At 49.4% G+C, this 23,969-nt stretch overlaps 4 protein-coding genes and 1 long non-coding RNA gene across 5 annotated transcripts; 3 read left to right on the top strand and 2 right to left on the bottom strand.

Annotated features, from left to right (window-relative positions):
- Nucleotides 1-5,135: 5,135 nt before the first annotated feature.
- On the top strand, nucleotides 5,136-10,656 carry plekhg2 (pleckstrin homology domain containing, family G (with RhoGef domain) member 2; the record flags this gene model as incomplete). Its single annotated transcript, XM_029170558.2, has 9 exons — nucleotides 5,136-5,306; nucleotides 5,896-6,027; nucleotides 6,379-6,561; nucleotides 6,651-6,743; nucleotides 6,825-6,911; nucleotides 7,670-7,703; nucleotides 7,848-7,946; nucleotides 8,064-8,165; nucleotides 10,529-10,656. Coding segments are annotated over 9 exons (957 nt in total), but the record flags the coding sequence as incomplete, so codon positions are not given.
- On the top strand, nucleotides 10,580-23,001 carry LOC114867681 (interleukin 15, like). Its single transcript, XM_055513857.1, has 11 exons — nucleotides 10,580-10,708; nucleotides 10,866-10,997; nucleotides 11,112-11,231; nucleotides 11,336-13,070; nucleotides 13,153-13,330; nucleotides 13,484-14,086; nucleotides 14,935-18,368; nucleotides 19,124-19,766; nucleotides 20,878-20,925; nucleotides 21,256-21,393; nucleotides 21,657-23,001. The coding sequence occupies exons 1-7, from the start codon at nucleotides 10,646-10,648 to the stop codon at nucleotides 17,228-17,230; spliced, it is 5,127 nt and encodes a 1,708-aa protein (XP_055369832.1). The 5' UTR covers nucleotides 10,580-10,645; the 3' UTR covers nucleotides 17,231-18,368; nucleotides 19,124-19,766; nucleotides 20,878-20,925; nucleotides 21,256-21,393; nucleotides 21,657-23,001.
- On the bottom strand, nucleotides 17,655-19,134 carry LOC129604986 (uncharacterized). The gene is made up of 2 exons (XR_008696410.1): nucleotides 18,507-19,134; nucleotides 17,655-18,413 (listed from the first exon to the last, which is right to left on the bottom strand). It is a non-coding gene; the product is annotated as an uncharacterized LOC129604986 (long non-coding RNA).
- il15l (interleukin 15, like) lies at nucleotides 19,632-21,776 on the top strand. Its single transcript, XM_055514172.1, has 4 exons — nucleotides 19,632-19,766; nucleotides 20,878-20,925; nucleotides 21,256-21,393; nucleotides 21,657-21,776. Exons 1-4 carry the CDS (start codon nucleotides 19,632-19,634, stop codon nucleotides 21,774-21,776), a joined length of 441 nt encoding a protein of 146 aa, XP_055370147.1.
- On the bottom strand, nucleotides 22,955-23,670 carry triap1 (TP53 regulated inhibitor of apoptosis 1). Its single transcript, XM_029170565.3, has one exon. It carries the CDS (start codon nucleotides 23,539-23,541, stop codon nucleotides 23,323-23,325), a length of 219 nt encoding a protein of 72 aa, XP_029026398.1. The 5' UTR covers nucleotides 23,542-23,670; the 3' UTR covers nucleotides 22,955-23,322.
- Between the last annotated feature and the right edge of the window lie 299 nt (nucleotides 23,671-23,969).

The raw sequence follows: 23,969 nt of genomic DNA, 5'->3' as shown, positions 1-23,969 counted from the left end.
GACTCCTCATTACAGTCATTCATCAAGCTCCAGCTATGACTCTTCACAGCTGGACCGCTCACCGCTCCGCCAACCACGACGTCATGCAGCATACGGCAGACGCGCGTCACCGCAGCAGTGGAGGGATTCCCCCATGGAGAGAGTCGGACCACAACGTCACGGAAGGCCGTCCCGCCAGCCACAGGGGAGAGTACAGCAGCTCCACAGGATCCAGTCTGATGATCCTCATTTCAGGGAGAAGGTTCGAGCCCTACATAAGATCATTGTGTCATTCCATCACCTCCGGAACTGGTCCGGAGCCCGGGCTCCATCCCAGGTAAGCAGGATGACAGAGACTCTTGCCACCTTCATTAAACCAGCGGCTCCAACACACGAAACATTTCTCCTAATTGAAGACAATGCTAGGGCTTGGGAGCATAATAACATGATTATTATGAAGCAACACTATGAGGATGTGATGCAACAGCATCTCCTGGAGATGGCTGACCCTCAGCATCAGGATTGGAGAGGCCCCTTTGAAGTAGCATCAGGTTGGGCCCGTCGCAACTTGGGTCGCCGCCTCCACCCCAAGACCCTGCAGGAGGCAGAGACTTTCCTGACGGACAACCTCGACACTCAACATGCAATGGATTCACCTGAGAGCCCCTCCTCAGCCCAATCAGATGACTCTCTTTCATCAACACCATCCCAGGCAATCTCTTCAGCATTCCCCCTCTCCCACACATCATCACAAGCTCCTGCACTCAAACGCAGCACTGCAGCTCAAACACATTTATTTGCTGCAGCCAGCACTGCATCTCCTCTCCCACCTCGACCAGCTACCACTGTTTCCATAGGCACCATGACTGAGGAACAGCTGGGAGAAGGCAAGAGCATGTCTGAGGAAGAGAAAAATAATGAAAAAGATAACAATAACAACAATCATCATCATCATCATCATCATCGTGATGATGGGGAGAAGGAGGATGATCTTGATGAGAAGGATGAGAATGCGGGAGATGATAACGATCCTCACCTGTTCTCCCACCGCTCTCCTGCTCTTTCCATCTCTACTGACACGTTGCCATCTCCCAAACCCCAGAGGGAACCCAGGATCCACTCCAGATCCAGATTCAGCAGACCCCATGTCTTATTTCAATCACCTTCAAACTCATCTGTCAACATAAAACCAAGATACTTATACAAAATATGTGTATAAAATGTTTACAAATTAATAAGAAAGAGAACACAGATGGGTTTATGTTTCTGTTTGAGATATGTGTGAATATAGTTGCATAGGCTCATTTAAATTACCATAATGAAGGTCATTTTCAATTATGCTTTTGTAGTCATGAGGTCCATGAATGATACTGTGTGGGATGCTGGGGATGCGGCCGGTGGATGTGGGCCTCCCGTTGCCCGCCTGGATGGAGCGTGCATCTGATCCCTCCATCTTTTGTGGATGGTGGGATCCAATCTTTTATTTTCTAACCCTAACCCTAACCCTAAAGTCTCTCTTCAACATTCCCTAACCTCAACCTCCATCTCCATCCCTTCCTCACCATAACCCCTCTCTTCATCCCCCTCCCTAACCACAACCTCCCCTCTCCCCTTTCCTAACCCTAAAGTCTCTCTTCAACATTCCCTAACCTCAACCTCCATCTCCATCCCTTCCTAATCATAACCTCATCCTCATCTTGCCCCCGACCCCCTACACACCCTCTCTGCATCTTCTCCCTCCACCATAACCTCCATCTTTCCCCCTCCTCCTACAATACCCAATCCACCAACTCCATCCTTCCAAGCTACCTTAGCCTTCCTTCTCCCTTCTCTTTTTCGGTCTTCTTCTTCTCCTTCTCTCAACCACTCTGTTTTTGTCACACACAATCTACAAAATACAAGTGCAAGTGTACATATATCTGCATATACACAAGTTGCGTGTAATATAATCACTCATACACCTACTTTACCTACACATGGCCTGTACTTACAATTACACCTACCTATCTTTTCATACATGAACTGGAGGGGTCCATTGGAGAACCGGGAGGGGGCAACCCACCTAATAGGGAGCCGAGTCAAAGTACTGTACATGACTTTGCATGATTTTCTTGTGTGGTTTTATTGATGGGGTCTGTATATGAATTACACACGACCCTAGTCTCTTCTCTTATATATCGCGACATATTTATTCCACTTTCATATGGTTATGCATGATTTTATAACCTCTAAAAGCACTTTAAAGAAAGCACTTACCTTGGTACTTGATCCCCATTATGAATTTCTACATGTATATAAGAATGTTATTTATTCCTATTTATTACAGTATTTATTATGACCTACCATGACCTTGTTGCTCGGCTCGGGTGCAGGGACGCCACCCTGGGATCCTCTCCTCTTCCTCCTCCTCCTCCTCCTTTCTTCTTCTTCTTCTCCTCCTCCTCCTCCTCTTCCTCCTGGCAGCATCAGCAAGGGACCCGGTAATCTCTACCTTTCTGGGGAAGAAACAGAAGCAGAGCAGGGGAGAAGAAAGTAAACACGTGTATACAAAAGGAAAACAAACAAAGGTAAAACCAACAAATAAAATAAAAATAAACAGACTGATGTGTACTTGTTTGATAAGCTGACATGGACCCCTGCATGCCAGTGCACTTAAACCACAATTGTGGCTGACTTTATAATTATTTTCCCCTAACCTAACCCCCTAAATAATTTACCCTCTTCTTGCTCCCTTCTTACAGAAAAGAAACTGCAACTCAACTCCACATACATGACAGCCTCAAAAAATAAAATAATAACAGCTACTATGGGCATACTGTCCCTGCGATATAAGACAGACTGCTAGAATAGCTTTGGTTCATTTCCCTATATCCTGTCAAAAAAGAACTGACCTCCGCTGCCCATCCAAAAGGGACCTGCTGAGAGGACCACAACCTGGGGGAGACCATCCCACTGCCCCACGGTCGATCTGAGCAGCACCTCTGGAGAAAGGTTTGGTGATTTCTTGGTGCTACCTGCAATGAGTAAAGCACAACAAGATACATGAAATGACCATACGGTTAATACTCACCTAGTTATGCCTCATTCTCATCCTACTCTCCTTCTCAAACCTGAAAATGGAACACTCCATGACGGAGTATACCATTATTACCCTCAGTCAGAGAAACCTCCCCAACCCAAACAGGAAGTTTGAATTACCCAGATCGTTTGGGGGGCGGGACAACCATGTGGTCTCTCTCATATAGATGTGTGAGCCCTCAAGCCACTTCCCTTAGTCCCTCTGATGAAGCAGCATGCACTCTGCGAAAACGTTAGGGAGTCTTAGATCATATTGAGTAAACTGCTCTCCTATTTAAGTTTTTTTAAAAGTTTTTTATTCTTGTTTTAACTTTTTATCTAAATAAAAGTGAGTTTTTAACACGCCGTCTTATGGAGGTTTTTAACCTTTAGTTACCTTTCACACTGAGTGGATTTTTATTCAACCACCATTGTGGATATGCGTTTAACCTTGGATTGGACATTTACCTGAGGACATTGGAAACCCCTTATGCCTCTGGGAGCGTTTTTTTTCTGCTCCAGAAACCAGAATGGACAGGAACGGACCTGGAAGCACACCGACAGCCGGACAATGAGCCACAGGGAAGTGAGGCCTACAGACCTGAGGCCTAAGAAGCAGAGACTCCACGTCACCAGGCCCAGGACAAACCACATGGCGCAATCCTTCCACAACAAGGCTTAAATAAAGGTAGGGACCCTCCAATATGGACGGTGTGTGTGGGGGGGGCTCACTATGGGGAGAAGACTGTTGCTCAATGTGACCTAGGCCACAGAGAGGAAAATCCAGAGGGCTCACAACAATAACACTTACAACCCACAACTCCTTACCTGAGGAGAGAGGTAGAGTTAAAAGACAAACTAAGATAAAACAGGTGCTAGATCCTAATACAAGAGACCTGGCTAAAAAGTATTTTAAACTCATCCAAGCCATTCATCATAAAAACATTACTGACCGGGCCATATCTTACCGGCACTCCTCCCGCAGGCATGATGAGGCAGGTCAGAAAGCTGTCCGGGTTCATCAAACCAGCAAGTCCTCCAGAGGAAGTTAAAAACGATTTATTGCATTCTGATTCTCATTTATAACTGCCTCCTAAAGTTCCTTTGATTTGTGGGACATTGAGCTGATGTAGAGGTTCTGTTCTCGCTGAAACAACCCGACCCCAGTGATGAGTCCAAACCCTGCTTTGATTCTGATGAAGCTCCGCTCAGACCAAACTGCTTCCTGTGGCTTTCGGAGAAGCTTGTCCAGGAGTGAAAAAGTCACTGGGATTCGTGGAACCTGCAGCGAGTTGAACAGGTCGGTTCTGTGATCGGCCGGCGTCATGTTTCCTCTGAGCCACGGACCTGGATCCGGGCTCCTGGGAACAGCTGTAATTACCTTCAGCCTGTGAAAACATGGAGGCCGAGCTGGAAAAGTGGCTTCTTCCGTGCAGTTGTCTGATACAGAACCTCCTGGTGCTGTTACGTTGACAGGATTTGGATCAGGTGAAGACTGAAGCTCTTGGCATGTTTTAGGCCCAGTTTCTGGAAGCATGGCTGAATGCTTGGTTTTGCTCACGTCTGCAGAAGAGATCAGTGCTCTGCTGACGAGCGTCTGGAGGACGGCGCTCCTTTCCCCCAGCGTTACCTTGACCTCCTTCTCCCGTCCTGGTTCCGACTTCCTCTACGCTCCTCCCTCATTGGCTTCGTCTGTGATGAAGCGTCGCGTCTGGACAGCCTTTCCTTCCCCTGCTCTCCATCCTTTCTGTAGGACGATCATACTTTCTTTGTCGTCCTCATTTTCTCTCTCCGCCTTAGTCTTCGTCGGTTCCTTTCTTCCTTTGTTCAAGCTGTGATGAATGTTGACCTGAACATTTCTTCTCACAGACGCCCCTCGTCCTCCTCGCTTTCTCTTCCCCGTTCATAAACTCCTAATGACTGTTTGTCCAGGGTCCGGCAGCTGCAGAGCCCCTTCCCTCCGTAACGTCTCACATCTGTCCTCCGTCCATCCTCCGTTGCCGAGGGTTTCATGCTTTTCTCTGCTCTCCTGTGTCTCCTCCACCATTGCTCTCTTCCTGTTAGGCGGTTTTAACCTGTACTACGCTTCCTGACCATGACTGGGTGAATGTGTCCACAGCTCCGTGGCCGTTCTGAGGGACTGCACCAAGCACCAGAGTCTGGCTCGCTTCTTCCAGGAGCGACAGGCGACTCTGAACCACTCCTTGCCTCTGGAGACCTACCTGCTCAAACCAGTGCAGAGGATCCTCAAGTACCACCTGCTGCTACAGGTCCGTCGCGCGTTTCATGTCACACATCAGATCATGTGTGTCGCACTCTAAGTACATGTTAAACTACAGGAATGCTCTTCCAGAGTATGTGCAACGCTTTAAACATCCCTCAAAGCTACAACTACCGTCTGAAACAGTGCTTATCGCATACAGTCGATCACCTGCTGCTGCAGAAAACCATCACCTGCCTCTAGAGCACATTCCTTATGATGATCATGTTTGAGGATGTTGGTAATGGCTGATGTCTCCAGACACGCACACACGCACGCACGCGCACACACACACACACACACACACACACACACACACAGAAACGCACACACACGCACAGAAACGCACACACACAGACACGCACGCACACACACACACGCACGCGCGCGCACACACACACACACACACACACACAGAAACGCACACACACGCACACACACGCACAGAAACGCACACACACAGACACGCACGCACACACACACACGCACACACACACACACACACACACACACACACACACACACACACTTCCTTTAAGGTTTGTGTTGCTACTTGCTGCTTACGGTTTCCTGATCTGTGTCTGTGCTTTGTGTCGTAGGAACTTTCCAAGCACTTTGACAAGAGCGAACCTGGATATGAGGTGGTGGAGGACGCCATCATCACCATGACGGCCGTGGCGTGGTACATCAACGACATGAAGAGGAAGCAGGAGCACGCGGTGCGGCTGCAGGTAACGAGTCGGCACTGAGCGAGCGTCACCCTGCTTCCTGCTCAGGAACAGACAGGTCGACCCGGCAGAACTCCGCCCATCGCTGCTCCTTCTCTGCACCTTATAATTGTCATAAACGATGATTTGACCATTAACAGGATTATTGCAAGATCTACATCTGAGCACCTGACTGTGTGATGGCTTAAATGTAGGAAGGTCGGTTCAGTCAATACATGATGGAAGCGAACTCTGATGAGAAGGACTAAAACCCAAATCAATAAGATCACACTGAAACGGGTTCGCCTAACGGGTTTCGGATCGATGAGGCAGAGACTGAGTCTGTTCAGCCTTTCCCTTTCCCTTGTGCTGCAGGAGATCGAGTCCCTGCTGGTGAACTGGAGCGGGCCGGACCTGGGCGGCTTTGGGGAGCTTGTCCTGGAGGGTTCCTTTAAGGTCCACAGAGTCAAGAAAGAGAGAGCGTTCTTCCTGTTCGATAAGATGCTGCTGATCGCCAAGAAGAAGCTGGAGCACTTTGTCTACAGCACGCACATATTCGTAGGACATTTATCTGTTATATTTCCACTAAGACTTATTTTGAAGCCAGTGGCTAAATGTTCGTGTGCCGCGTCGTCTTTCCGCTGCAGTGTTGCAACCTGCTGCTCGTAGAGTCTCTGAAGGATCCGCTGTGCTTCAAGGTGTCAGACCAGACCATCCCCAAACAGCAGCACATGGTCCAGGTGAGCGATGGCTTCAGCAGGAGCAGGTGTTTGAACGGCAGCTGTGCCGAGCTAAAGCGTGAGCCTGTACCTGTCCTGCAGACGAAGAACCAGGAGGAGAAGAGGCTGTGGGTTCACTACCTCAAGAGACTGATCGTAGAAAACCACCCTGCCTCGCTTCCACAGAAGGTGAGTGGAGGAGACTGCAGGTCAGACAGTCAACAGTCAAGGGACTAAAGCAATGGTCAGAAGTACAAGTACCACATAAGAACACATCAACTAAGTGAAAGAACTAGTCAAGGTAGAAGCTACACCAGAGAGGCTGCTCCAGCCTAAACTAATGAACTAAACTAAGCTAGCTCAACTTAAAGCCATGAAGATGAACAGATGAAGGGCCTGACTAACAGAAAGCACAAAGCATCACGAGTAACAACCAACTGACGATGTGGTGTGTGAGGAGGAGCTGAACAGACAAGCTATGGACACATGATTACAGACAGGAAGCAGACAGGAAGTGACCCACACCACAGACAGAACAAAGCCACAGCACAGCGGCTGGAGGGCTGCTGGTCACACTTAACTCTACATGAGGAATGTGTGATCACAATGTGTTGACTCAAACCAACAACACACATGCCCAGGTACGACAGTGGCAGCGGTACTGCTGTCACTGGAACGCCTGAGCTCGTGCTCAGAGCTCGTGCTCAGAGCTCGTGCTCAGAGCTCGTGCTCAGAGCTCTGCTGCCCCCTGCTGGTTTGTGCCTAAACATCTGCAGTCATGTCAGTCATTCATGTTTGCGTTGACCTGAACAGCGCCACCCGCTGGAGGCCGCTGGCTGCATAACGGACGCACTGAACGGTGTTTCTATTTTTTAGCTGGTATATCAGATGTAGATGTTCTAGTTCTAAACTCTTGTCTGTGATTTGCCTTTTTTCCTTGTTTCCAGGCAAGGCAGGTTCTGGGAGACAACTTCTGTCACTGTGAGTTCCAATGTTCATCAGGGGAAACATGTCTTTTAGTTGTTGATGGGATTACATCTCCTGATGTGCTTCACGTTCTTCACATTCTTCACGTTCATCACGTTCTTTGCGTTCTTCGTGTTCTTCATCTTCCTTATCTTCCAGCTCCACAATTTGAGCAGGACGACCTAAAGAAGATGGTGGCGTCGCCTCGCCTAGACGATGTGCACGGCTTCCACCGAGGCCGACGCCAGTCAAGTCAGGGTCAGTTGGAGCTAACGCCGGTCACAGTGTGGACTAGAGTCATATCACATTAAATAACAAACATTTACACGACAGAGCAAATGAGGAAATAAACCAAATTTCTCTTTGTTTCCTTAGAGTCTTCAGATCAGCTGATCTACACACCAGACAAGTCCAGGAAGAGTCTGCCACTGTTGCTGGACGGAAACCTGTCTTACAGACGCACCAGGAGACAGTCAGGTAGACAGAGACAGAGTGGTAAACAGAGACAGACAGGTAGACAGAAAGGTAGACAGAGACAGACAGGTAGACAGAGAAAGACAGGTAGACAGAGACAGACAGGCATACAGAGACAGACAGGTAGACATACAGGTAAACTGAGACAGACAGGTATACAGAGACAGACTGGTATACAGAGACAGATAGGTAAACAGAGACAGAGCGGTAGACAGAAACAGACAATTAGACATACAGGTAGTCAGACAGGTAGACAGAGAAAGACAGGTAGACAGAGACAGACAGTTAGACACAGACAGACAGGTAGACAGGGACAGGCAAGTAGACAGAAACAGACAATTAGACATACAGGTAAACAGAGTCAGACAGGTAGACAGAGAAAGACAGGTAGACAGAGACAGACAGTTAGACACAGACAGACAGGTAGACATACAGGTAGACAGAGACAGACAGGTAGACAGAGAAAGACAGGTAGACAGAGAAAGACAGGTAGACAGAGACAGACAGTTAGACACAGACAGACTGGTAGACATACAGGTAGACAGAGACAGACAGGTAGACAGAGAAAGACAGGTAGACAGAGAAAGACAGGTAGACAGAGACAGACAGGTAGACAGACAGGTAGACAGAGACAGACAGGTAGACAGAGACAGACAAGTAGACAGAGACAGACAGGTAGACAGAGACAGACAGGTAGACAGAGAAAGACAGGTAGACAAAGACAGACAAGTAGATAGAAACAGACAATTAGACATACAGGTAGACAGAGACAGACAGGTAGACAGAGACATACAGGTAGACAGAGACAGACAAGTAGACAGAGACAGACAGGTAGACAGACAGGTAGACCGAGACAGACAGGTAGACAGAGACAGACAAGTAGACAGAGACAGACAGGTAGACAGAGACAGACAGGTAGACAGAGACAGACAGGTAGACATAAAGGTAGACAGAGACAGACAGGTAGACAGAGACAGACAAGTAGACAGAGACTGACAGGTAGACAGAGACAGACAGGTAGACAGAGACAGACATGCATACAGAGACAGACAGGCATACAGAGACAGATAGATGGACAGAGACAGACAGGCATACAGAGACAGACAGGCATACAGAGACAGACAGAGACAGACAGGTAGACATACAGGTAGACAGAGACAGACAGGTAGACAGAGAAAGACAGGTAGACAGAGACAGACAGTTAGACACAGACAGACTGGTAGACATACAGGTAGACAGAGAAAGACAGGTAGACAGAGAAAGACAGGTAGACAGAGACAGACAGGTAGACATACAGGTAGACAGAGAGACAGACAGGTAGACAGAGACAGACAGGTAAACAGAGACAGACAGGTAGACAGAGACAGACAGGTAGACAGAGAAAGACAGGTAGACAAAGACAGACAAGTAGATAGAAACAGACAATTAGACATACAGGTAGACAGAGACAGACAGGTAGACAGAGACATACAGGTAGACAGAGACAGACAAGTGGACAGAGACAGACAGGTAGACAGACAGGTAGACCGAGACAGACAGGTAGACAGAGACAGACAGGTAGACAGAGACAGACAAGTAGACAGAGACAGACAGGTAGACAGAGACAGACAGGTAGACAGAGACAGACAGGCATACAGAGACAGACAGGTAGACATAAAGGTAGACAGAGACAGACAGGTAGACAGAGACAGACAAGTAGACAGAGACTGACAGGTAGACAGAGACAGACAGGTAGACAGAGACAGACAGGCATACAGAGACAGACAGGCATACAGAGACAGATAGATGGACAGAGACAGACAGGCATACAGAGACAGACAGAGACAGACAGGTAGACATACAGGTAGACAGAGACAGACAGGTAGACAAAGAAAGACAGGTAGACCGAGACAGACAGGTAGACAGAGACAGACAAGTAGACAGAGACAGACAAGTAGACAGAGACAGACAGGTAGACAGAGACAGACAGGTAGACATACAGGTAAACTGAGACAGACAGGCATACAGAGACAGACAGGTAAACAGAGACAGATAGATAGACAGACAGGCAGTTGGTGTGAATCCAGACCAGTTGGTCTGTCCGTCCGCTTCAGAGCAGATGCAGACATATTTGTTTGCTCATTATCTGGCTCAGTTTGCAGATAGAAAGCGAGAGGATGATTTAGGAGTTGATTAGATCAATCAGTCAGCACACGCAGCTCTGCCAGAACTTCATGTTAGGACTAGAAACATTCCTGTTGTCCTGAGATCCTTTGATAATTAGACCTCCTACATACAAGTATGCCATTACTGGCACAGTCTAATATGCAAATCCCCGGCTGTGGCATGAACCAGCACATTGACTCCTCTGATTGTTTGTGTTGCAGCTCCAGCTAAAGACATCGAGGCAGCGTTTCATCCCAACGGTGAGAACAAGTCTTAATCAAACGCTGACCAGCTCCAGACATGTGTCATGTTGTCTATGTCAGTGACATCACAGTAACATGTCCATCTCTCTGCTCCTTCATGCATCCACCCCCCCTGCCCATCGACCCACAGCTTTAAAGGTAAGACCACGCCTAAGCTGCACAGACTCTCTCTGAGCTTCTAAAGCTGCAACCAATGGTTATGGGTTTATAATGTGTCGACGTGAAATGAACATCTTCTGTAGTACTTACGCCAGACTCCTGTTACACTCTGATGATGGTGCCATGTTGTTTGCAGCAGGCGGGCAGTGAGGGCGAGCTGTGCCAAGCAGGGAGTCTGGGCTCAGCAGGCAGCAGCAGCACTCTCGCATCCTCCGTAATTGAGGTGGAGACCGAGCGGGAACCTCGGCTCACAAAGCCGAAGGAGGAGGTATGTTTGTCCGTAGCACAGCCCTGCTCCCTCTGTGGCACTCAGCTGTTTTTGGAATGCTGACGGCATCCTAGTGCTCATAAATCTACTGTTTCATTACTTCTGATTGACAAGGAAGAGGAATTGACACCTCTCAGCCCTCCCCCCACTCTGTCCATCACCGAGGAGATCCTGGAGTTCATCAACCAGAGCAGAGCCAAGGAAGGACTGGCCTCTATCCACACCGACCCCGTGGTTAGAATACACTCAGCTTCCATCTAGCAACCCAACATGAACAGGAAGGTGTGATGTCGGTTATTTTGACTAATATCATCATCATCGCCTCTCTCTTTCCCCAGGAACAGGTCCAGGATGAACCCAGAGGTGAGCAGCCTCAATCCATCAGCACAAACTCCACCTGCCCACTTTCACCAGTCTCCTGCGCCTCAAACCCAGAGCAGGCCACTTCAGTTCAACAGCAGCTAGAAAGGTTGGACATCGACACCCAAGGTCATTCTGAAGAAGACGACACCAGGAACGAGACAACAACGTCAGAAAACATAACAGATGACACATGTCAAGTGGAAAAGGGACTCAACGCAGTTAAAGAAGAAGAAGGTAGAGAAACGGAGAACAGACCGAGCACAGGTGGTGAAGAGCAAGGAGAGAGCATCAGTCCTGCAGCACCTCCTCAAACCTCCATCTCAGCAGAGACAGAAAGACCTAACAGCACCAGCGGTCCGGTATCAGGCCAGGAGACAAACCTGGAAGCCAGCGTGTCCTCCTCAAACCCTGATCTCCTTCACCCCGTCGAGAAACGCCAGGCGCCCACGAGAGGTTCCCACCTCTCCAAGCGTGACAAAAAGATCATTGAGAAGATCAGAAGTTACTATGAAGCAGCAGCAGAAGCAGAAGAGGACGAGGATGACGACCAACAGGAAGCAGAAGTAGCGCCCAGGAGAAGAAGCAGCTTCTCTCAGATCCCATCTGGTTTGGTGAAGGACTCTGTGTCTCGCTTTGATGTGAGTGGAAACCAGGACCCGATCGAAAGCAGACAATCTAAGAATGAGCTGAGCAGCGAAGTGGATAGGGAGACAGCTGAGGAAAAGGAACCCATCACCCCACGTCCTGCTGCAACCTCCACTGACGTAGAGGAGGAAGGACAGGAATCACTCGGTTTCATGGACACAGAAAGCTCTCCCTCTGTCATAACACAAGATGAGGAGACTCTAATCCCACTCAGCTCTGCTGAGGACCTTCACGAAGCACAGGAGGAACGACAGGACGGGAGGCAGGAGGACACATCAGAGGAGCATGTGGTTCCAGATGTTCCAGGAGGAACGTCAGCACAGGGAGAAGCACTGAGCAGAACCCAACTGCACAACAGCAGGGATGACACGACCCAAAGCCCTGAACAGAACATAACACACAAGAAAATCACACCTCCGCCCCATTCTGAGCCATGGGAGCCAGTCGAGACCAAAGCACAGTCCACTTGGATCAGAACCAAACACAGAGTGGGCAGTGGGAACCTTGAGGCTCTTCCCAGTCAGATGAAAGTGGGCCGATGGTCCCGCCACTCCAGGATTGTAACTGCTAATCGGGCCTTTTTTGAAGGGATGGCGTCGGATGTGGTCAGCATAAGGTTATTTGAGGCTACTCCTGTAGTCGACCCTGTGCTAATGGAAAACTCCGAAAGGATCCTGAGCAAAGTCCAAACACTGGCCCAGATGTACAGTGCCAAGGCCAGCAACATGAGGGTCCCACTCCATCATAAACGGGCCAGCTTCACCTGGAACCATTTGTGGGGCTCAAGTAAACTGTCTGGACAACCGACACATACTGAACCTAAAAGCCTGACACAACAAACCACAGCTAAGAACCAACAGGAAACACGGCCCCAAGAGGACCGTCAATCAGAACCAGACCCAGAAACCAAACACGAGCCCCAAGCTGACTCCAAGACTGAAGTTCCGAACCAAACCACAACAGGATCCAGGAAGCAGAGACAAGCTGGAAACCAAACATGGAATCCAATCCAAAGCACAAAGTGGGATGAGAAGATGGTAAAGAAAACTGAGAGTCCGACAGACGGTAGGTTGGTTCTGAAAACGATGCAGTAGAGATTCAAGCGTCTGCATCTAATGGCATGTTATATGTTTCTCTTCTACTTTAGATTTTCAGGAGACTGCGGTGAACCCCTGTGAAGCCTCACACCTCCACTTCAGGGCTCAGGCTGAACTTCATAGCTCATGTGGGTCAACCAGCCCCTCCATCTCACTGGATGATACCGTGGAAGTCTTCTCTGCCCTACAGTCAAATGAAGAGTCCGATGCTTTGGACGCAGCAGGAGGGTAAGTTGATGATACTGGTTCCTCTAACGGAATGAAAGCAAACGAAAAATCTTGATGATGGGAAGAAAGTTGCAGCGGCTATAGCGTGGAGCTGCTCCCATTAGCTCAGCTGCTTTTTTAAGTCTGGAAAAACTGTTTATTTTCATGTTCCAGATCTGAGCAGCGAGCTGATCAACTGCTCTCCACAGTCAGCCAAGAATGTGTGGATGTCATGAGCCAGCCAAGTCCTGTGGAGCCAGATTCTCGTGCTCTCTGGCTTCCTCAGGGGACCTTTTCCAAAGATGGAGATGAACAACACAAGTATGACCAGGAAGAAGAGTACGAACGAGAGGCTTCACCCACCAGCGTGAGGTGTGAAAACCTGTTCTCCTCAAAAACCCTCAGTGAAGAAGCATGTTTCACAGCGTCTGCACAGAGGCCGGCCCGAGCGGACACTCTTCACCTGGAAGAGGGAGTCGAAGATGTAAAGTATGAACTGATTAATGGTTCCCCTTCACAAACCAAAGCAGCTCCGCCCATTTTCACGCTGGACTCCTCCTCACACAACAAACCTTTAGGGGAAGTGTTTGTTCCACCACCGAGTCAGGCTTCGCACTTTTTTAAGCACTCACAAAGTCCTGGGAAGCATGAAGCAGGAGGAGCATCAACCACAGACCAAGGACTCAGTTCAGGATCACTGTCTGAAGACCAGGAACCAGACCCTCCATTGGAGCTGCCAGATTCACCTACTAACACCTGGAATGTCAGTGAAAACAGGTATGACTGTAACAGAGTAACATGGGCTGCTGTTGTTTCAGTGTAAAACGTCCTGGCTTTGACACTGGTACTACCTGTCACCCAGACCTAAGCCCTGACACAGGCCCTGACCTAAAACCTGACACCAGCCCTGACCCAAGTCCTGACCTAAGTCCTGACACCAGCCCTGACCTAAGCCCCGACCTAAGTCCTGACACCAGCCCTGACCTAAGCCCCGACCTAAGTCCTGACCTAAGTCCTGACACCAGCCCTGACCTAAGTCCTGACACCAGCCCTGACCTAAGTCCTGACCTAAGTCCTGACCTAAGTTCTGACACCAGCCCTGACCTAAGTCCTGACCTAAGTCCTGACACCAGCCCTGATCTAAGTTCTGACACCAGCCCTGACCCAAGTCCTGACCTAAGTCCTGACCCAAGTCCTGACCCGAGTTCTGACCTAAGTCCTGACACCAGCCCTGATCTAAGTTCTGACCCCAGCCCTGACCCAAGTCCTGACCCAAGTCCTGACCCAAGTCCTGACACCAGCCCTGACCCAAGTCCTGACCTAAGCCCTGACACAGGCCCTGACCCAAGTCCTGACACCAGCCCTGACCCAAGTCCTGACCTAAGCCCTGACACAGGCCCTGACACCAGCCCTGACCCAAGTCCTGACCTAAGTCCTGACCCAAGTCCTGACCTAAGTCCTGACACAAGTCCTGACACCAGCCCTGATCTAAGTCCTGACCTAAGTCCTGACACCAGCCCTGATCTAAGTACTGATACCAAATCTCAAAACAGTTACTTCACCCGTAGAATAATCCCAAACTGCAGCACAGATACCCCTAAATGTTGTGTTTGTCTTGGTTACAGGGAGCCACAGCAGCAGGCATCATTCCATGTGCTGGTGCCACCCAACCCAGGTCTCAACACCTCCCACCAGGACCCAGAACCTACCCCAGACTGCAGGAAACACTCCGCTTCCCCTACTAGAGCTCCCTCCATCTCTTCCCATGTGGCACCACCCTTTTTCTCACCATTTAGGGCTCTTCAGTCTTCTCCCACGCTGTTTTCACCAGCTCTCTCTTGTTTATCACCAACTTTCCCTTCTAGCAGAGGCTCCACCATGAAAGCTCAGCCTGCATCCTCACCTACAGCTGCCTCCTTCTCCACCTCCTCCTCTGACAGGCCTTCATTAGTAAAAGCAGGTCCTTCTACCTCCCCTACACTGTCTCCCTCCTTCTGTTCCTCTTCTTCTGCATTCACTCGTTCCTTAGCTGCTTCCTGTATCAGCCAGTCCATCAGCCAGAACATGGCTCGCCAGCAACCCAGCCCCACAATGAATCAGAGCCCCTGCTCCCCTCCCTCTCTACCCACCTCTCTACGACAGCGCTCCCCTTCTTCCAGGTGTGCTCCCACTCACCAGGGCTGTGGTTTACCTGCCTATAGCCAACATCCACAGAATCCACCATCCTCTCTCTGCTTGTCCTGCCCTTCACCGTCGTTCACTCAGTCCCACTCTCAGTACCTTCCTCCTCCATCGACAGGTCAGTCCCTTTGTCAGCCTCCAGGCGCTCCGGCCTCCTCCCCTCGACCCTCATTTCTTCACAGCAAACCTCATTCATCACAGAATATAAACAACAACAACAACAACGTTAGCTTAGATGGAATAACATCCATCTGCAATATAGGCGGCAGTGTTGCTGTCAGTAATGGAGACTGGCCAGTGAGCCAGAGTAATGGTGGCACTCATGCCTCCATGCAGCAGATGTGGCCGGGCTCACACAACCGGGTGGCTCGACCCTTCTCTGCATCTGAGCCCAGCTCTCGAGTTCAGTCCCCATCACCTTCTCCAACCTCTGCTTCATTTGGTCGCCTCTGCTCCCCAACCCCCCAGCACAACTACTCCTCCCCGCTGGCCAATAAACCTCCCAACCCCCGCAGCGTCCGGCTCGGAAAAGCCTCTCAGAATCCAATGGGCCTCACTCTGGAGCTACCGGGGAGCGCTTCTGCGCAGCCATCATTGTGTCTGAGCCCCCGTATCCTTTCTCCACCTCCCATTGGCGTATCCGTCAATGTGTGGACAAATGTTGCCGCCCCTCAGCCTAGAAAGCCTAGATTTGCTTCTTCCTCTCCTTCGTTCTCTTCCTCCTCAGGGACACAAGTGTTGGAGAATGGCTCCTACCCTTTACCTCCTGGTCAGCTGCACAACTCTAGTGGATCTTGTTCCCCTGATTTCCACCCAACCTTCCAAACTCTGCAGAGGTCTTTCTCCTCCAGTTTGGCAGAGAGACCCCCGAGCCCAGCTCGCAGCACCTCTGCTGGACTGCGCCGCTCCTGGGCAGAGAGCAGCCGCAGAGGCGATTGTAGAAGTGTTCCAGGTTCCTTTGACCCGCAGGAGTCGTGTCCAACTAGTCCGAGGAGTGGATGGTCCTCATACAGCGGCTCACCTTCCTGCCTCAGCCCCCGAGCTGGGCTTCAGTCCCCGCTCTTACCCAGCAGGCTTAGTCTGGGGAAAAGCCCCCTGGGTGGGCAGCATTTCACCAGCGTGCCGTGGCCGGATGTTCGGGAGCTTTCTAATAAGTACAAGAGCACCGACAGTCTTAATACAAGCGCTACGAGCGCTGCTCCTGTGGAGGCGTCTGCTCCGGCTCCTCTGCCCTCGCTGTCCCACACCCTCCTCCTGGCTCCTGACAGCCACATCGACTGGGGAGGCTCAGAGCTGGAGGAGGGGAACTGCCGTAGTCAGCTAATCTGTGCTTATATTGCTCGACCCTCTGGGGAACAAAGTCTCTCCTCCTCATGTGTGGTCCTTTCCTCCACCCCTCCCCCTGTCCCGTACCAGCACCAGGTCAAACCACAACCACAGGCCCAAGTCTCACCCAGACTCTCTCCTGTGACCTCAGGGTCACGCTCCTCACCTCTGCCCTTTGGCCACTCCTCTCCTACCAAGGCTGGCAACCAAAAGACCAGCTATGCCACCACGGTCAACCTCCGGATTGCTGGAAGTGGACGGATTACTTCTTTCAGCACCGCCCAAGTTAGCCTCAAACAAACTCTGCAGGGTGGAGTTGGAGGAGTGGCACAGGGGCAGACGGCAAGGAGAGTAAGCGTTAATGGGCTTTCACATCTTCCCTCTCCGCTTTCGCAGAACTGTAGCAGACTGTAAAGAACTGGTTCTTTAAAGGCCCCATGAAACCAGACGGGATGAGACGCTGCTTGTGTGTTGCCCAGACCCTCAAACAGTCGTACAGCTTCCCGTGGACCTGGAGGCAGGTTCAGATGCACGATGAGGTGCTGTAGACGAGAATTATTGGACTTCTACCTGCACACATGGGTTAATGAATGAACAGAGTCTAATGGAGTTGTTGTAGAAGCCTAATAGGAATGAGAGGGATGAGCTGCTAAGTGTTGCAGCCTGGGTCACAGCTCACACAGGAAAACCTGCTGCCAGTCAAAACTAGCATTATTGTATTATTATGATTTGTATGTTTGTTCTTCTTTTTCCTACTTTGTATTATTCTGATGAATACATCTGCTCTCTGAGGTCAGTGCTTAAGGCTGGTGTTAACTGTGGACATTACTAATCTGTCTTTTTTTTCTTTTGTTCTAAGCTTTATTTATGAAGGTAGTTGTGTTGGCACTTTCTATCCTGAAGCCATGGTGTTTTGCACAGTGTCTCAGCTCAGAGTGTTTGTGTGACGTGTCTGATTAACTTCCCATTAACTCAGACAAATCTTGTTATTAATGATGTAACCTGTCACTTCCTCCAGAATGGTTTAAAACAGTGTCACTGTGAAATATTTGAGTTCGTGGGAACATGCGTTGAAGCCCGAACGTTCCACATCCTGAATGTCGACAGTCCAGTTCAGACCATGTTTAACATTCTACAGTAACGATATGGGAAATAAACATGTGAAGCAGATTAAAGTGACTCGTGATTTTAATCCTTACACATTTACTAATAAGATCAATGGAAGTTGATCCACGATCCTGCTCAGTGACTGGTGGTGTCTAACTGTCATCTGGTGTCTGGAAGCAGGAAGCTCTGGGATGTGCTCATTAACAGCCAGAACCTGATGATCAGGATGATCAGGGTGCTGCTTGGTTCTGCTTGTATCGACGTGAATTTGCAACAAAGCAGCTGCGCTGACGGTGAGTATCACAGCTCCTGATGCAGACCGGTACCAGAGTCCGGACGCTCTCCACGCGTGGCCTTTGTGACATGACTCAGTCACTTTCAGTTTCGTCTCCACTGCTCCTGTGCACTTTGATTCTGCTGCAGCTCCGTCTTCACTCGTCTCCAGGTGAGAGCTTTACTCAGCTCCGTGTGCTTCTCTTCCAGTTGTGACCTTCCTTATACAAACGTTAATGCTGTCGATTAGAGCTTTATGAGTAAGATGCAACAGATTAACAGACAGTTAGGAATAAACACACTGACTCACGGAGGAAACTGAAGGTTGTACTTTAAACGCTGACACTATCAGCAGAAGCAGCGTGATAAGCAAACATGTCTGTGGTTGGAAGGAAGGAACACTGGACCATGGGCTTCGCCTTTGAAGTCAAGACCTCCTGGTGTTGGACCAGAACCACACCTCAGATCACAAAGGAGAGAGGGGAGGCTGTTAATGGGTCTGGTACCTGCTCCGTACATAGTGGGTTGTGTTTCTGAGGATCCAGCTTAAGCTTCCCTCCAGTACAGGTCGTCATCCAGATGTTCTGGACGAGTCTCTAGAGGAGGGTTTGTTCGGGTCCGAACGCCAGACGACTCGTTTGGGGTTGAGGTAGAAGGTGTTTTTGGTCTGAGACAGCGATCGGTGCTGGTGGCCTCTGGGTCACAGGAACACAGGTTCTAATCTTGCTTAACAGACCCACAGTCAGCTCTGCACAAAAACACTGTTGCCTCTGACAAAGTAACAAAGTGTTGGGACGTTCAGTAAACAAAGAATCATGGGTTTAATTAGCAGCAGCTGTGCAGGCTGATGACATTAAATGTGCTGCATGACACTCACATTACCCTTCAACTAGACTCTGAATGATGAATAATTTCACTTCTGTGCAGGGCTGTGATGAGGAGACCATTGTTCCAAAGAGGGAGAATAAGCTGAGGAGGGGTTAAAGAAAAGCTGGGAGGCTTCATACCGAGGGGAGGGGTGGGAGGACGCGTGAGATGCAAAAACAAGGGGGACAGTGAGGAGAGCGTCAGAGGAGGAGGAGGTTCCGTGGAGAGCGCTGGCACCCGCAGCATGCATCCATCTGGACCCTCCCTCCAACCAGCAGGAGACGCCTGCTCCTGAACATGTGGAGGAGCTGCAGCAGCTCCTGCACAGAAGCCTTGTCCTTGTGCATCGTCCCAGCTCGGCCGTGATGAAGCTGCTGCTGCTGCTGACGACTGAGATTCTTCTCACTCTGGAAACTTCCTACTAAGGCGTTGACTGAACTGCTCAGCTGCTCAGGGACTCCAACTGACATCCTGAAGTTGCCGTGTTGAGCTGGGGCTGAAGGCTGGGGTCCGAGGCGCTGGGCGCCCCCTGACCGCGTCGTGGGAGGAGCTGGAGGATGCCGTTGCTATGCTGAGAGGGGGAGCAGCTCTCGCCACTGTGTTTCTGTGCTCTGTCCTTGTGCTCACCAAGAAGGACCCTGAGCGCTGTGGCCAGGACGTGATCATCAGGGTCAGAGACTTAATCCAGAAAGCCCCCAAACTGGTAGGAACTGCTTTTTCTTGAACTTCACTCACCGTGTCTGAGCTTGCACACAGAAGCACACGCTGGATAAGATCTGGAACAAAACTCACTCACGCATTCATTTATCTGATCTGGGTCCAAACTCCACTCCACGAGATGCTTGCCAGCTGAAGTTATGCCAGTCATTCCAAAGTTGCAGAAAATGAGTCATTTTTGATTTGCAGAGATGATGAGTCATAAAAAAGAAACCGCCAGCGTGCGGCAGGTTCAGACTGCACATTCTCTGCTCACACTCGTGCAGTGGCATTCTTTAAGTAAAGCTGCTCTCAGGCAGTTTGTCGCAGCTTGGACCGACATGACTAGACTGCAGCGAACACGCAGCAGCTGAAGGTGCAGACAAAGCTGATGTGCATGAACTGCCTCAACAGCCTGGTACGTGGTTCTTAAGGCTTCGTCATGTACAGACGCAGACTCACTGCTGGTCTGGTCCAACATGGACGGCTCATGTTCTGCCTGCTCATGCCTCTTTATGCTTCATAATGAACCCTGGTATGTTGTATAGCTGCAGTGTAGACGGTGCCGTTTCAGTATCACACCAACACCTGCCAGAGCAGATCCTCATCAGGCGTCACATTAAAGAGCATGACTACTTCACCCACAGCCTGAGAGTCTGGCTCGTCACACAACATGTGACACTTTGCTCTGAGTCTGAGAGACGCAGGCACTGTAGGAGGCAAACAGCAGAAATGTTTTCCTCTGACGAAACGCCAGACAGGATATAAGACCACAACAGTAATAAAACCTGACACCAACTCTTTAATGATGCTCCCTGCTGAGGATGTGTTCCCTGAGTTCACACTAATAAACCTCCCATGCACCCTGACGCTTGCCGTAGTGTTGGTAGGGAGCTGCTCCACATCCACATCTAGATCCAGGAATCAGAGCCAGGTCATGGACACGTGGGAGACCTGGAACCAATATCTCTGTTAGGCCCTGGTTCACTTATACTTAATGTGTGAAAGCTGCAGCCAGCGGTTACATAATGTGCCTGTTGACCCTTATCCCAGAGGGAGGATTAACTGTACCTGGTTTCATGTTTATGAGTCAACTCATCACTTCTCTCTCTCCTCAGAAGTGGCTGGACACCAGGCTGTACACTCCCAGCACCGCAGACTCGCAGGTACCAGCCCCCTCCGGCTGTGTTTATCTCTATTTCCACTCAAGCATCCGTTAAACTCACATCAGCCAATTGAAGTGTTTAGAGAGAACAGCTGCTCAGCCTTTAAAAGGCTGGACCGTTTAGCAGATTACAAGTAGAAATTAGAATTTCTCCAGTGTGAGGAGCGGCCGTTGGCCTGGTTTCATAGTTGTACGAGCAGAACAGAATGAACAGATGAAAAACAGATGATGCATGAAAGTAAAGAGTCCAGCTGAACAAAGAGGACTGTTACTTTAAATGCGGCTCGAGTGCATTGATGACGTCACTCTGCGTCTGTTTCTGTCTCACCAGCCCAACTGCATCGCCTCCAACCTCAACTGTTTTGCTGCTGAAGCTAATGTTCTGCATAAAGAGTGGGAGAAAGTTGGAGAGGAGATGCAGGATGAACTGGAAAAAATGCTCCAGACCCTCGCCACATCAGTCAACAAGGTAGGAAGACACGAAACACTGGATCAAAGTACAAGATGAACGTTTACAGGTGCTTTCAGCAGCTGCTCCTCGAAGAGAAAAGGCCTAAAACCAGGTCTGGGACAGTGTGACACACTAACAAACAACAGTCTCCTGTCCTGGAAGCACGTCCTCATTACACCACTTCACTCAGAACCAGGTTCCCTTGGAGTACGAGTCATGGGCTCATGTGAAGTGACACTCGCCAGGTTTCGTGTCCTCTAACGCTGACTCGTCTCTCACAGATCGTGAGCCCGGACTCGACCTGCCTCCAGTGTGAGCTGCTCCAGGAGAAGAACGCAGAGACATTCCTTTCTGAGCTTCTCTCCACTCTTCAATCTGTGCAGAGTCGTTTCTGCCACTGACGGATCCTGGTGAGCACCGGCAGCTCCTTTCCTTCGCCAGGACTTCACACGGCAGGATGTGTATTTATTTCACAATCAAATGGACACAACATAAGCTTGTTTGGGAGTCACATCAGTAGGATGGAACCTTCAGGGGGTCTGTGATTTCTGAGCCAGCAGAGCTTCCTGTTTACATTCAGTTACTCACTCATATGCAGCGTCACTAAGGTCTGACAAACATGTACACAGACGAGCTGCGTCAGCAACAGCTACCAGATTCTGTGAGATTGGAGGACGAGGGGAGATGTTCCCGGACGTGGAAACCGTCACAAGCATCTGTGGTCTGTAGAGGCCACGGTTCTGGCAAACATTATTTATTGCTCTCATCAATGATAGGCAGAAACTGCTTGTTAATGGGAATCTGGTGAAGCAAACATGAGGAGTGTGTAAAGCTCAAACATTCATTCCTTTTGTTTCCACATTCATCTGATGGTTTCTGGCATTTTGTAAATTCCAGTCACACGCTGTGGAAACAGGACAAACTAAAACTATGTCAACCCCAGAATCAACTTGTTTCCTTCCAGCTTTTATCTCACTGTAGAAACTGTCAAAGTTCTTCCATCAGCAAAGACTGTTTCCTCCCCAGCAGCGAAACAAGTCGAGCTGTGAGGACTTGCTCTCAGTAATAACAGGTTTCAGCCTTTGACCTACGTCTGTGTTTCCTTATCTTGAAAACTTGGAGCAGAGCTTCTGTGACACCTGCAGGCCTGGAAAGGTTTGGGTCGCTGTTGCTATGGGAGGAACAGGAGGATCAGCTATAATTCATTCCTAACTGAGTATATGTTCTTTCAGTATTTACTCTAACTTGACGTGTTTATGCTGTTTCTGAGCCATATAAGAGATGCTCAGACTGTAACTGAGGACGTCATCATCAGGAGCTTTTCAGCTCACACTTATCCTACAATTACATAGGTTCAGGTGCAGATCCGGGTACACAGCATAATTAATAACATCTTTATGAAAATATAAGCTCAAAGCACATCAAGACGAGCTGAAGGATAGTCCTTGTGGCAGCTTCTTAATGTTTTACCATACAAATTGTGTTCAACAATACACAACCAGGAGGTTTCTGAGTGAGACTGCGTCTGTGAATCTTCTGTGTATTTTTGCAGAATGTACCAATGTAAAGGGAAAAAAAAGAAATTTACAACAAGCCTTTTAATAAAAAGCTCATGAACACACTTTACACTATATCCTGATGTGTTCATTGTACTGAACTATTTGTCGTTCCGTAGTTTACAGCCACAGGTGCAGCCTTGAACATTAGTCACTTCTCTGGTCATCTGAGTTTAAACAGTTCCAGCTGGACGAGTACCTTAAAACGTTCATCGTGTTGCACTAAGCCTAAAAGAAGCACTAAACAGGAAACCAGTCCAGAAAAGAGCCCGGTTCAGGTTCTGCCTTCTCTTTGCGGCCGTCCCGCATGTGCGCATGCTCAGTGGGCCTCGTAGCCAAACTCCCATCAGCGTGCTGTATCGATATCGGCACCGATGATCGGCGCGAGTTTCTACGGTTTGTCTTTGTTGGGACCCATAAACTCCACCCCGTCGATCGGGATCTCCTTCTCCTTGATGGCCCTCTGAACGCAGCGCTGATACTTCTGGAAAGTCTCGGTGCACGGGTCGCCGCTTCGGTCCCCCTTCAGGAACTTCTCGGCAAACCAGCGGTTGAAGCACTGGTCATATTCCCGCTTTAAGTCGGTGCAGGCCTCGCCGACACTGTTCATGTTCGCTGAAAAGCCCCGGAGATGAGGGACAAACAAAATAGGGAGAATTAGTCAAGTATTTTCACAGCAACACGCAGCTTCCACACCAGGAAGTGACACGCGACTCTCCTTGAATCACAAAATGCGATTGGCTCGTTTGATTCTAACGTCGAACGCTTCTTCTTCTTTGGTGTTTTACGGCGGTTTGCATTGTTAAAGTTGCACTACCGCCATCTACCGTATTCTACACCCCTCACCAATTCTGAGGCTGTTATTTATTCACAAAGGACAAATAAAATAAAACATAAAGCATTAATCAAATAAGACCAGTACATGCTGCTTGTCAAACTGCTGAACAGGACACAAAGTGTTTGACATTGAGGGTCCCAGTCAGGTGAGTGTTAACGGGAACACGTAGCTGGATAGGCTGGAGAGAAAAACGGAGCAGG

Source organism: Betta splendens, chromosome 13, assembly GCF_900634795.4.
Source record: "Betta splendens chromosome 13, fBetSpl5.4, whole genome shotgun sequence".
NCBI lineage: Eukaryota > Metazoa > Chordata > Actinopteri > Anabantiformes > Osphronemidae > Betta > Betta splendens.
This window is presented reverse-complemented; position numbering and strand designations above follow the sequence as displayed.

Excerpts from the sequence above, each read along its gene's own strand:
- LOC114867681 (XM_055513857.1), top strand. The coding sequence starts at position 10,646 with ATGTCCATCTCTCTGCTCCTTCATGCATCCACCCCCCCTGCCCATCGA. Across the intron at positions 13,071-13,152 it reads AACTGAGAGTCCGACAGACG|ATTTTCAGGAGACTGCGGTG; the intron begins GTAGGTTGGTTC and ends CTTCTACTTTAG. Across the intron at positions 13,331-13,483 it reads GCTTTGGACGCAGCAGGAGG|ATCTGAGCAGCGAGCTGATC; the intron begins GTAAGTTGATGA and ends TTCATGTTCCAG.
- il15l (XM_055514172.1), top strand. The coding sequence starts at position 19,632 with ATGCTGAGAGGGGGAGCAGCTCTCGCCACTGTGTTTCTGTGCTCTGTC. Across the intron at positions 20,926-21,255 it reads CCAGCACCGCAGACTCGCAG|CCCAACTGCATCGCCTCCAA; the intron begins GTACCAGCCCCC and ends CTGTCTCACCAG. Across the intron at positions 21,394-21,656 it reads TCGCCACATCAGTCAACAAG|ATCGTGAGCCCGGACTCGAC; the intron begins GTAGGAAGACAC and ends CGTCTCTCACAG.
- triap1 (XM_029170565.3), bottom strand. The coding sequence starts at position 23,541 with ATGAACAGTGTCGGCGAGGCCTGCACCGACTTAAAGCGGGAATATGAC.